At 36.0% G+C, this 13,212-nt stretch overlaps 2 protein-coding genes across 7 annotated transcripts in view; both read left to right on the top strand.

The window, feature by feature from the left end:
• LOC137469404 (phosphatidylinositol 3,4,5-trisphosphate 3-phosphatase TPTE2-like) overlaps positions 1–13,212 on the top strand; it is a 267,328-nt gene that overhangs the window by 177,631 nt on the left and 76,485 nt on the right. The gene's annotated exons all lie outside the window — the stretch shown is intronic.
• Positions 1–13,212, top strand: part of VPS36 (vacuolar protein sorting 36 homolog) — a 20,078-nt gene extending 6,866 nt beyond the window's left edge. For all 5 annotated transcript variants that reach the window (XM_068182081.1, XM_068182080.1, XM_068182083.1 and 2 more), the window contains exons 5-14: positions 1,243–1,332; positions 2,651–2,737; positions 5,576–5,608; positions 5,727–5,804; positions 6,227–6,361; positions 7,263–7,328; positions 7,871–7,935; positions 8,385–8,469; positions 10,929–11,005; positions 11,089–13,212. In XM_068182081.1, coding sequence (XP_068038182.1) covers positions 1,243–1,332; positions 2,651–2,737; positions 5,576–5,608; positions 5,727–5,804; positions 6,227–6,361; positions 7,263–7,328; positions 7,871–7,935; positions 8,385–8,469; positions 10,929–11,005; positions 11,089–11,182 — 810 coding nt within the window. In that variant the 3' untranslated portion in view covers positions 11,183–13,212. The remainder of the gene's footprint in view (positions 1–1,242; positions 1,333–2,650; positions 2,738–5,575; positions 5,609–5,726; positions 5,805–6,226; positions 6,362–7,262; positions 7,329–7,870; positions 7,936–8,384; positions 8,470–10,928; positions 11,006–11,088) is intronic.

The following is a 13,212-nucleotide window of genomic DNA, read 5'->3' as shown; positions in this document are numbered from 1 at the left end:
CTTTCATTAAATACTGCAAATAGATTTCCAAAAATGCCAAGAGGCGTTACTAAGCTAGTCCTTATTTTAGGGTGTTTAGTATAATCTTATACTTCTTTGCTAATCTACTAAATTGAACACAGGATTTTCCAAACTGACATCTCTGAAATCTGTTGTGTTTAACAGAGTAAAAGATGTTCCTTAGTACCTAACCCTCTGTTGAACAGGAGTCATTCAACTTATTCCTAATTATTTCTCTAATTATATTGCTAAACATTGTTGCCCCAGAACTTTTGTTTATTTACACTTTATAATTTTTTTTAACCTACACCAAATCTCAAAGGCTTTGAGCATTCTAAGAAAAATGTAATATATTCTTAAAAGAAAGCTTATCTTAAAAACCAAAGAAATTGAACTTTGTAAAGAAATTTCACAGTGGAAGATCCTCATTTGACGAGACTGAGAACTTTAACTTTGTACTGTGGAAAAAGCTGTAGCTGTTCACTGCAGAAAATAAGATTTGCAACTTAAATTAGTTAGAAATGTCTTAAAAATGCATATGCTTGATCAGACTCACTTTCATTTCTTTGTGAGCAGTTTTCAGGTTATGATGACTGTAGGTTTATGCATAGTGTAAATGTGTTTTTCTCAATCATAATCATATTTATTTTAATGTTGTGTCTGAAAATCAAACTTACTCTGTTTACTGGTTGCCTAGCACTTCAGTTAAACCCCAGCCTTTTTTATGACTTCAGAATGCTTTCCTGTGAACCTGAACAACAAAAAGGGTGGAATACATTTTCTTTCTGCATATTGGTCAGTGGGATACACTTAGTATTAACTAATGCCACCTTCTGGTGTTATTAATAAACAAATCAGTGTAAGTGATCCATGTGGTTGTTTTTTATATTGTTGAATTAACAGATCAATAGCAGTTGGATTGCTCAACTTTCCTTCCTTTAAAAACATGCCTTTGAGTACATCTCAACATTTTACATGGTTTGGGACATTTTGAATATCTGAAGAAATATTTTACAGTAGAAGTACTTAGTGACTACATGGCTCTTCTTCTAATGTGAGTGCTTTTGAAGACTGGACATTAAGAATTTCCATATAATGAGTTCTGTACCATGGTTGTGTAGGTGTTACCATGTTTTGTCTCAATGCTTTGTGAAGTTTATTTCATCACCAAGATGCTAAAAATACACATAGGTACTCTGCACAGTTCATGAAATATCTGTTGTCACTCTTGAATGTTTGCAGTTCTACAGACGGTTATCAGAAGAAATCACCCAAAGGAGATGGGAGAGCATGCCCACTGGTCAGGCCATGCAAGTTAACAAGGATTCACAGGTATGTGCAGAGCTTCTGAGCAGGATCTGTGTGTAATCTCTTACTGCTACTTATTGCCACCCCCATATACCACATCCAGCATGTGACTCTAACCAACATCATGGACATGTGCAGGAGCTCAGCTTTAGTTTGCCTGTTTTTTCACTGTCATAAATAAGTTTCTCCTTTGCATTTTTGACCTGATAGAACACAGTGGCCTCTCTTGAGTATGCTTAGATAATGAGCTCCTTTTTTTGTTTATTTTAATTAGACACACACACACATAATTGTGCAAATACAATGTTTATTTGCATATACTTTTATTCAGCATGTGAGGTCCAATAATGCTGGAAAATTTTTTGTCTTAATTGTGATTCCTGTGGGTTTTTTTTTTTTTTTTTTTTGTGGCTGGAAGTCAAATATATAACGTGACATATATAACTCTTTGAAACCAATATATGTTTGATTTAAATGTGTATTCTAAAAGGACAGTTGTTAGGGAAAATGTCATATGTTAGATAACCTTTATCTGCCTACATACTTCTAAGTTATTAACTCTGATAAATATGTAGGTGTTGTTTCTGTATATTAATGTGCTGAATATATGAATATATAGTATTTTATGTGTGAAATAAGATGATTTAAAGATTGCTCAGTATGAAATCCTGTATGTCCCCTTTGGTAAATGTACACCTATAGACACAGCTGCATTTGGAATAATGCATGAAGAATCTAATCAAAATGCCTTAACTCTACTTATGTCATAGCAACTTGTTAACACCAGTGCCAAGCTTTGCAGTCAGAGATGAGAGGCCTGGCACTGTTGCCACTTAGGTACCAGCCTTTCTAGAACACATTTGGCATCTGGTAAAAGTTTCACCATCGCCCGCATTCTAATACCTCTGAGAAAGGTAAATTAGACTGTACTTAGCATTGTGTTTCTATGTTTCTGTTTCTTCAGGCTGGATTTCTTGAAGTAATACACTCAGCATTTCCACAGCTCTAGAATGGATGTTTACATGGACTTGAGAGGCTAGAATTGAGATGAGCTGGAATACTCAGTCTGGATATTAAGCCATATTAATAGCTTCAATATACTATCAATATCATTACTTGTCTAGTACAGCAAATTCATACATGGCTCACTTTTTTTTTTTTTTTAACAGTAATGTAAAAATTACTGTCAAGAAATGCATGAAGTATTGTATGAATGATATCTCCTGTTTGGGCGAATATTTCCAGTCCTCTAATTTTCACAGGAAGGCAAATGAGAAAAGTTAGCATTTCCTATTTTGACTCTTTCATTGTTTTTATTTTCTTTTTTTGGTTTTTTTTTTAGGCAGGAAGAATAAGGGCCGTAGGAATTGTGGGTATTGAAAGGAAATTAGAAGAAAAAAGAAAAGAGACTGACAAAAACATTTCCGAGGTAGGTACTTTTGAAGTTTCAAGGTCATCCACCTGTCTGAACTATTTACATTCATCACACTTTCTTTTAGAAACAGCTGAGACTATTTACTGTTTTTGTTGAGAAGTCTGAACTGATTAAGAGTGTACAGTGTATAGCTATTTATTTTGTTTAACTTGCTTATCAGTATATGTAAAGGTACTTCATTTAAACAATTCTTTTCAAGAAGATTGTTCTTTGAAACTAACAGTGTATATTTATTAAACTAATTTTGGTTTCAGTTAAAAATTGAATATATTAAGCAGAATATGCTGATCCAAGTGTCTGCACATAACTGTGATGAAGCTAGATTTTCCTCTTATAGTCAGGTTTTTAGATGTTACATTTAAGCTTATAATTACAGTAAAATGATTTGCAGTCCAGGCATCTACAAGATATTACAAGTCTTTTGCAAAATACCTGCCCTAGATGGAGACCATTCTTTTCCATAGAACCAGCACAATAGTTGAATTCCAGATATCAATACTGATGTACAGCGGAGACATTTAATTTCTTCATATATATCTGAGAGCAGTACCCTCAAAAATAGTCTGATTCTGTCTTGGTAGTAGAGGCTGATACAAAAGTTCTCATAAACTACATGCAGCAGATTTGTTCTTGTGGCAAAGCTTTATGGGATTCAGTGTGCCACAAGAAAAAGGCATTCCCTACTCTAATACTTATGAAAATTAAAGTGCCTTTGCAGGCAACTTGCTGTTTCAGATACTGGGAGCATTAAACTTTCTTGGTTTCTGTCTGTGAGGAATGTACTGAATGAAGTTTTGTGTGTAGTTCAGAAGGTATTGTGGTTACATGTGTGCGTATATAGTTCAAAAGGCATTGTCTGCATATTTTTTCCTTTAGTAGCTTTGTCAGAGAGTAAAAGAAATCCATTTATACATGTTGCATGAGCAGAGGAAAACTGTGACTTGTGAAATCCTGCCTTCCTCCAGCTTTAAATGTTATAAATGACTTAATTTAAAAAATGGTGCCCTGGCTTCCAGGAAAAGGCTTCCTGCATCTGCTGTTCAGTGCTGATAAGAATCCAGTTCTTTAGCCTTTTGTTTATCTGAGGAAGTTCCTGTTAGGTGTGTGCACATTCCCCTTTGTTTCCAGGCCTGCCCTGGGTGAGTCAGGCAGAGGAGGAGTTAGACACAGCACACTGTTTATTTAGCTAAATCGGGGGTTCTTTTGATGAATGTTGTTTTCATGCAGGTATAGAGATTAGAAATAAGCTGGGAAAAGCCCTGTCAGAAAACTTTTTGTTGATATCATATACAAGTAGAGTAGCAGGACTTTGATTTACACTAGAGATTGGGAAATCTATTGTAAATTATTCAGTTTGGCAGATTAGGGAGTAAGAAGAAGTATTCCAAACAGAAGCTTTTGTTTTCTTAGTGGTAAATTATTGCTATACAGTGATATATTTTCTTTTCTCCCTGTGGACCACTTAATTTTGGATATCTAACTCAGGTACCAAGTGTTAGGGGGCTAAACTTGTCCAGTCAATGGAGAAACACTGGCACTATCAGGAGGTGAAAAGCAAACCCTGTCTCTTTCTAGAGGCATCTCCTTTTGTTCTTTGCACATTGAATCCCTGACCAATAAGCTTCTACATAAGGCACCTAAAGGTATATGAGAATAGTGGGGTCTTCCTGCAAAAACATTGCTAAAGCGTGTCTTTCTAGTGGAGGATTAGTCAGAGTAAGGCAGAAATGACATAGAGGCAGTGATAGAAGCTGTAGGGAAGATGTCTCTCTGGCCATTTGACAGTGTAACTGAATCTTCTTATGGCTGGAGGGCTTTGGTGCTGCTGTCAGGCAAACTTTAGATGAAAAGGTTCAGGAATTTTTCTCATACCAGCTGTTCAAAAAAAGGTTGTTTGAAAAGGTTGATCATCTGGACGTGTAGTCATGTATTTGAGAGTAGTGAGGAGGCTGAATGAATGTGTGTTGACAAGGGTGGGAGAAAAGAGAGTTACTTTTTATATAGTTGCATTAATGGAATTGCTAGCTCTCATTTTTAATATGGTTTTTTTTATGCTAGTTTGTCATTACTAAAGGTTTGGAATTTCAGTATACCTTCACCTGTTTCTAAAGTATGATTTATTTAAGCCTAAAAACCCTTTGTGGGTTGTTGTAGAGTTGTTGTATTTCAGACCATAGCATGTTATCGGAGTACATAAATGAAGAGATGTTGCCTCACATTTCAGAGGTTTTGTCCTCAGATACTCTCTTCCTTGCTCATTTGAAATGAGTGTTTCTTACTAGTTAACTGACAATACTAATTAAGTAATACTGATGAATGTAAAGCTGTCTTGTCAGGAGAAGTACATTTGTAGCTTTACAGCTATCTTGCAGCTGGCCAGAAACAACAGATCTCCTTGAGGGAGGGTTAATTGTTGGAATAAAACCTACCATCACCACCCAGAAAGCTTCCCCCACCTTGCAGAGACCATAATAAACTTGGACAGTTTAATCTTTCTTGGACTCAGTATCTCATTGTCCCTTCCTATCACATGGACATCATAAATCATACCAAAATTCTATTCATATACTGGAAAGGTATATGATTGTTTGATTCTCTTCTTCATTCTTTGTTGTTTATTTTAATTATGAGATATGCTGTAAATTTAATTATGAGACATGCTGTAAATTTGTATCAACAAATAAGGTATGGTATCTCATATTGTAACATACTCATCTAAAAGGGTAGCAGCTCTTATGAATAGCTTGGGTAGGTGGACAAAGGCATCTCCCTGTGTCCATAAAACTGAATGCTGTAATTATACTGATCTGCATTGTCTGCTTTTCATTTCAGGCTTTTGAGGACCTTAGCAAACTAATGGAGAAGGTATGGATGAATAGCATGTGTCACTTGGCCAAGTAGACTTAGGCTTGTTTTCTCAGTTTTAAGCACACTTTTTTCTCTTGTGCTGGAAATTGACTTATCTGTGTATGTTTCTTGATAGGCTAAGGAAATGGTGGAATTATCCAAGTCAATAGCTAACAAGATTAAAGAAAAACAAGGTGACATCACTGAGGATGAGGTAAATTAATTTCGTTTTTAAATTCTACAAAAATGTTCCTATGAAAAGCAAAAAGCTATCTGTTTAATAATGTAGTGTTAATAAAAACCCTTGCTGGTTGGTTTTGTTGTGTTTAGTCTCTTATACTTGGTGTAGAATTTGCTTGCTTAGTGTTAATTTTTCTTTTAACTCTTTTTAAAAGATTTAAATTATTTTACTGCTTTTGTATAAATGTTTCTGATTTTTTACCTGTGCTGATCAAAACCAAATGGTACGAAGTCTTGCCTTCTCTTTGCCTAGTAATTGACTTTATTGGTAGAAAACTGAGGGATTTATTCACCAAAACTGTGTTATGGTAATAAAATTTTAAAAAGATTTTTAAAAACCAGAATCACTCATGAGCTGCTGTACTTCTAAATTTATTTGTTTGTTTGCTTGTTCAGACCATTAGGTTCAAGTCCTACCTACTGAGTATGGGTATAGCTAATCCAGTTACAAGGGAAACATACGGATCTGGTACACAGTACCACATGCAACTGGCAAAGCAACTGGCTGGAATCCTGCAGACACCCTTAGAGGTAATGCACCACACCTTGCACCAGCATTTTCCATGTGTTGCTGAATTTTGATGTAGGTGTGTTTTGGCTGTAGTAGTCTGCCTCTTTTTAAAGCAGATGTAGCTGCACAGCCTCCTATTCAGTGTTAATAGCAAGAATATATATTGTCTTTTTGAATAAAAAAATTCAGTACGAATTTTTCTTTGGACTAATGCCATCAACTTCTGATTTGCAAAACGTTGATGAGATTTAGAAAATTATTCAAGTGGTCTTTCTTCTATTTGAACAGCCCTGTATTCATCCCTTGCTGCAGAGTATTTCTTTTTTTTTTAAAGAAAGAGTGAAATGACACTGACTGAAAATAAAAGTAACGAGTCTTTTTAAACTGCATAAAATGTATATATTTTGCAATATAGGACAGAATTATTAAGTAGATTACCAGCCCATAGTAATATCTCCTGTTTTAATTTATCTTAAGCTATTACAGATTACATGTTTCTCACCAAAAAGTTAAATTTCATATTGCAGCTTAAAAGGCTATGTTCCTCCTAAAAAGCATATCTATTACAGTATTTTTGTGAAATGTATGTGCTACCTACTATGATCAGAATGGAAAACTGAGCTTTTCCTGAAAAGTAAAAATGGTAAATTGATTGATAGATTTAATATATTGAAATTCCTTGTTCCTATGATTTATTCTCTGCTTTAAAATCAAAGTAATTCACAGTCCTTGGGTGTAGTGTCACTATTTTGCATTTTAAAATGATTAGTTAAAGGTACAACTTACCTCTTTAGTTTTTTCCCATTAGGGCCCATCATTTAGCCCCTCTGTTTCACCTGTTTAAGCAGCCACCTGCAAGTAGAGATTGAGTTTCCCGGGCTAATGCTGTTTCTCTTACCAGTCTTGTGCTCATTAACACAGGAGCGAGGGGGGATCATGTCTCTGACGGAAGTGTACTGCCTGGTGAATCGTGCTCGAGGGCTAGAGGTGAGACACGGCTCTGGGTCAGTATGTTATAACAGGACTTCAGTCATAAGGAAATTAAAGGGTAAAAATGTTCCCTACCAATGGCTCATTCTGCTTGTCTGCAACACTCCTTATTAAAATTAGAGGGTTTTTACCTTTCTCATATTTCTTTATAATACTTATGTGTCCTTTACAAGTAGTAGTATAATGTATGCTGCTTTTTATGATACAATGTAAAAGGGAAAATCCATACTTATCTGGAAACAAAACTTAAAGGTCAGAGACTACTAAAGAATGGTGAATGTTCTGGGATTTTTTTTAACAAAATGCAGCAATCCTTTCTGTAAACAAGGCATGCAGGATTATTATAGAACATATAGTAAGGGAACAGAAAGGAGCATAGAAGCCAAGAAAATAGGCTGCACAATAGAAAGGAAAAAGAATTAACAATAAGTGTAGCCTGGTGTATTTTATAGCTTCAGCTACTAAAACTCTGTTTGTTTTGATGTTATACTATACACCTGAAATGCAAGCTGTGAATAAATGTTTTACTATTTTTATAGTTGCTGTCACCAGAAGATTTAGTAAATGCTTGTAAAATGCTGGAATCACTGAAATTACCACTAAGGTAAGTGCTTTACAGATTTATTTATAAAGCATGGCACTCATAGATCACACCATGATGATTTAATATTTTACTTGAAGTTGATTTTTTTTGTGGTTGTTGTGGGTATTTTAACAAAGTCATTCTTTGTGCAAAGGATGCTGCCATATGCACTAACATCCACTCTACATTAAAGCATTAATTTTTAGCTAGGAAGATGACATTTTTTCACTTAGAATTTTTTCAGACTGGAAAAGGGTTAGAGTTAGGACCAGACATATGCCCTGCTCTTTTCTGTCTCTTCAGATTTTGAATATGCTGTTAAGCTTAAGTTCATCTTAGAGAGCTTGCTTGGGTTTGGGGGGATCTTTTTCCCCTTTTGTAAAGTAGTTATAAGTGTGGATGCATTAGAAACATAACCATAAGTGATGTGCACGAGGTTTTGTTACTTTGCCCCTCTTTTTTGATTTTAGGCTTCGGATATTTGATAGTGGTGTGATGGTGATTGAACTCCAGTCTCATAACGAAGAGGAAATGGTAGCTGCTGCTTTAGAGACAGTAAGTGTACTTCATTTCCTTCAGTATTCTGACCATGCTAGGGAAATTTAAACACATTAGGTAAAAAACTTGAGGTATGGAATTTCCTCTTGAGGTTTCAAAATACAAAGCATTCCACTTCGTATCTTCTAAGAGAAATATTTAAATAGCACTTCTCATCTTCAAAGTTCTGTGCAGACAATAATCTTAATCATTACTTTCTCTTTAAGGAATAAATCACTTTTCTATCTCTTTTCAAACTTCATTAGCCTTCAGCCTTCCTCCAAATCTTTTGAACTGTATGCTGAAATTCATGGCATTTATTGAGCACCTAATTTAACAGAAGTGGACTTCAGACACTGTACCGCTTGAAGGCAGTGGAAACAGCTCTAAAATGTTGATATAGGTGGTTGTTTGGTTTGGGTTTATTTCATAGAACAGTACACTGTACGTGTGCCAAATTTGCTGCTGTGAAGAGCACTCAGTAGGAGAATAGTGTGTATAGAATTAAGCCAGCTTCATCAAGGAAAATAATATTATGAATTGCTCAGTGTCATAAACCTTTGTGGTCTTGCTGCCTCTGAACACTTTACAGTCCTGTTATCCCATAATTTGTTACATTTTTCCATGTCTTTCTGAGTGGAATGTATTTTTTTGATTTTCATACATATGAGGAAGGGCTGATCCAGTGTATCCAAAGTTAATTGTCAAAGTCAAAAGAGGGGGCAGTCAAGAAAAAGTAGAGCTATCACACACACCTCCTCACTTGACACAAGGTAGACTGCTCAGTGTGTTTTGCATGATTGTCACCATATAGCTTTTGCTCATCAGAATGACTTTTAGATAAGAGAAATAGATAAGAGAAATGTTTACAGTGATTTAAAAGATTCCATTCTAAATCAACAACATTGAAATGTTTAAGTCTTTCAGTATATGTTAATATTTTCAGTTTATTTTCTTAAATTCATAGAAAAATACCAAGACCATTTTAGGGCTTTTTTTCTGATTATTTTTGGTTTCTGATGATTTTTTTTTGTTTTCAGTAAGAGTGCTTAAGTCTTTGAAAAGAAAGGAAAAACCTTTCTTGATAACAAAGGAGGTCAACTGCAAAAAGCAGCAGATGGTGGATTTATTACCAAGGTGCCTTTTTTCTGTTATTTTCATAATATGAATCTTTGGCTCCATAGAAGAATGGAAGGGAGAGGCTTCAAATGATGAAGACTAGCTTGTATGGAAAAGGGAAGATGAGATCAGACTTGTGGCCAAAAGCACCCATACTTAATGTTACTGAACATTATCCATTAAGTTCTGAGAAGTGAAAGGAAGCCATAGGGCTTCAGGCAGGAGAGAGATGTGGTTTTCAATGGCTAGTGAAGACAGGAAATGACACGGACATCAAAGGAATCCGACATCACCACCCTTGATGAGAAGTGGTTTGAGGAGGAAAGATAAGTAATCACCAATTGTATAGCTGACGTGCATTACTCAGATTTGATCTCTTAGCTTCCAAAAATCTTATGTTAGGACTGATTTAATCTGAGTTTCTGTAAAAGGACTACTGCTGAGAATGATGCAGAATAGACCCCTCCCCACCCACTTATGTGGGAAGCAGGAAATGGGAACTACATCCGGATTTACAACTCTGCTTGAATCTAAAGCAATGGAGAAATTGAAAAATTAATAATTTTTAGGGAATAAAACATGTTTATCTGGGAAATTCAATGCAATAATAAGTCTAGACTTCATTTGTAGTATTTATCTAGTATTTTGAACATCCACGTGTCCAACATGTGTGAGAAGGCTTCATTTTATTAAGTAGCATGGTTGAGACAAAAGAGCCAAAGTTTTGAGTCCCAAGAGTGAACCTGTCTTTTGTGTCAGCTGAATGTGATGGTGGCTTTTAGTTACTCCTCTAGTATGCCATAATGTCATGAGAAGTACTAAGGTTTGGGGATTTTCCTGTAGGCAGTGGGTGTATTTTAAATGCCATAAAACTGAAATTCTTCTCTTCTACCTGATATGACATATTTCTACACTGAAGAGCTGCCCTGAACAGGTCTTTTATTTCCTCATTTAGGCTTCAGTGTTTGCAGAATCACTTAGAATAGTTCTGCTGTGTAAATACTGATGGAGACTGTATTCTGCTGTCTGAGCTATTCTAATTTTTCAATTCATTTGATTCCAAGGCATCTTAAAAAAAATCCAAAGGAAAGGGTACCGTATGATTTTTTTACAGATGTAACTCTTTTCTCGCTTGCTTTTTTATACTTAGCAATTTTCCCAGGACACAGAAGAGATGTTTTAAGGGGAAATACTCATAATTAGTTGTACTTTTAAAAAACAAACATCATAATTCTCTTTTCAAGGGATTTGCTACCAATTTATCACTTCACAAGGCTAGACCTGATTCAGTAGCTGAGAGAACTTTGCTGATCTTCTAATGCCATAGTTTGTTTATTTGTGCACTTGGTTTTTGATAGGTATCTGAAAAGGGTTCTCTCACAGCTGATGAGTTTGCTAAGCTGGTGGGGATGTCTGTTCTCTTAGCCAAAGAAAGGTAAGTAATAATTGTTGTGTTTAATATTTTAGTTACCATGTTGTCCTCAAGTAATACAGGACATCTTCTTTTGCTTTCTCTAGGCTGCTTCTTGCTGAAAAGATGGGCCATCTTTGCAGAGATGATTCAGTGGAAGGCTTGAGATTCTACCCAAATTTATTTCTGACACAAAGCTAATACCACTTGTGTACAATTTGTTATGTAATAATTGAACAAGAGAGCAGAATCCTTCCAAGAACTGACTTTAAAATTCTTATTTCATTAGTCAACTGCAACAGACATGAACATTGCAATGCTTTTACAGTTCTCAGGTATTTCAAGTGCTGAATTGTCTTACATGGAACTGAAAGGAAATAGAAATCACAAAGTCAGAAGCATGTCTATTGTCTCAAGACAACTCACTCATTTTCCAGGTTTTATTTGATGTGCTGTGTAGTTTCTCATTTCAAGAGAAGATTCCACACCAGTGGAAGTGGAGAGAATATGGCTGTAGAGTGCTGTGAGGGTCAGCGCCTGGAAGCCAGGTTACTGCATACTCCAGTTCCAGTTTGCCTGTGTCTGGAGCAACAAAGCGGACAGATGTATCCAGTGATAAGAAACATGACTTTGGTGTGTATTGAGGTATAAGGAACAAACTAGTGTAGAATAACCCCTTCTCCCAGAAGTGATGAACAGTTTTCTAAGGGAGGATCTTGGGGTTCTAGAATTTGAGACAGAAAGAACCTGCTGCTAAAGAGATTATTGTATGTTAGGCGATTCTAGAAATTACCGTGTTTATTTTGTCGTGTCTTACACTAATATCTCAGATAGAAGCATTGTTAGCACAGACTTCCTCCATTCTCTTTCCTTGCCATCTTCCTTCCTGTCCATTTGTGTTGCACTTTAGGTGCCCTTTCTCTGTCCTCTTCTGTAGCAGAGTGGAGCAGCCTCCTGTCACTTTACCAGACTCTGTGCTTTAATGTCCTCGTATTTTATCTTGTACTTCTAACAAAATTTAATAATTTGTTTGTTTCATCAGCCTATTACCTGTTCTGGGGAAACAGTTCATTTGCTTACCTCTCATATGTGAAAATTAATATGTTTTCTATATTGAAGGGAGGAAGAAGACTATCACCCTGTGTTTAATAATCACAAGGTATCATTGTTTGGTATTCCTCACCCTGTGTTCACACTGAATGCAATATAATAGCCTCGGTTTTCATAACTCCAGTGGAGTTGCTACACTACTTGAAGATCTGTCATGATAATAACGGTTAAGTGGATTTTTATGATCCACATTACCTGAATTTTTGGCATTTTGAAGTGATTTTTTTTAAATAAATAAAGTTAATTCAAGGTATGGGCAAGGACAGCATACAGGTGACTGCATTGTGGTTGTGATGGCTGGATCAACTTTACAAGAAAGGACAAAAAGGCTTTTAACATGAGCCTGAAGATATTTTCAGAACTATTTCAGTGTTACCATAGCATGAGTCAAGAGCCTGCCAATAGTTCAGTGCAGAGATTCCTACAGTGATCATGCCTGTGGCTTGTCCTTTATATCCAGGGAATTGTGTTCTCTTACTCTTGTCACAAGCAAACTTTCATGTAGTGCTTTCTGTAAGGCAACTTTCCTCTGCTCCATGAGGGTGCTAAAACTGATGTCTTTGACATGGCTGAAGGAACCACTTCCACACTATTATTACTGTGTTCGTCACCTGGTGTCATCTCTTCAGGAGCCTTACAGCTTGCTGTTTTCCTTCATCCTCCCCACAACCCAAGGGAGACATCCATGCAAAGTACACTGAGCACCACATATCTAAGGAGGGACTGAAAAGTGAGACATTTGGAAGCAAAAAGCTGTTTTGTGACAACTGTCTCTTCTGCCCAATAAAAGCCCGTCATGGAAGGTCAGTGGTTTATGGGCCTGAACCTCTCCCCACAAGGGGGCACGTCAACAAAACCTGAGAGGAAATGCCAAGTGTTCAATGCCAGTCTCTGTTCCTCCAACCCCGAGTGTTTCATTATCTTACTTAAGCAATAATAATACAGCCTGTTTAGAATAATGGTACCTTCTCAAGCTTTTCTTTTCCAAGATTTTTCTTTGACATTGTTTTTCCTCCAGACAAAAGGCTATAGGGTAATTGTATTGCTGGTTTAGAATTTAAACAGACACATGAAAAAATGGCTACTAGAAAGTAAGAAAAATTAAAACATTTTCTTAAATA

Source organism: Anomalospiza imberbis, chromosome 2 (genome assembly GCF_031753505.1).
Source record: "Anomalospiza imberbis isolate Cuckoo-Finch-1a 21T00152 chromosome 2, ASM3175350v1, whole genome shotgun sequence".
NCBI lineage: Eukaryota > Metazoa > Chordata > Aves > Passeriformes > Viduidae > Anomalospiza > Anomalospiza imberbis.
Note: the sequence above shows the minus strand (reverse complement) of the source record. Positions and strands in the feature narration are given on the sequence as shown.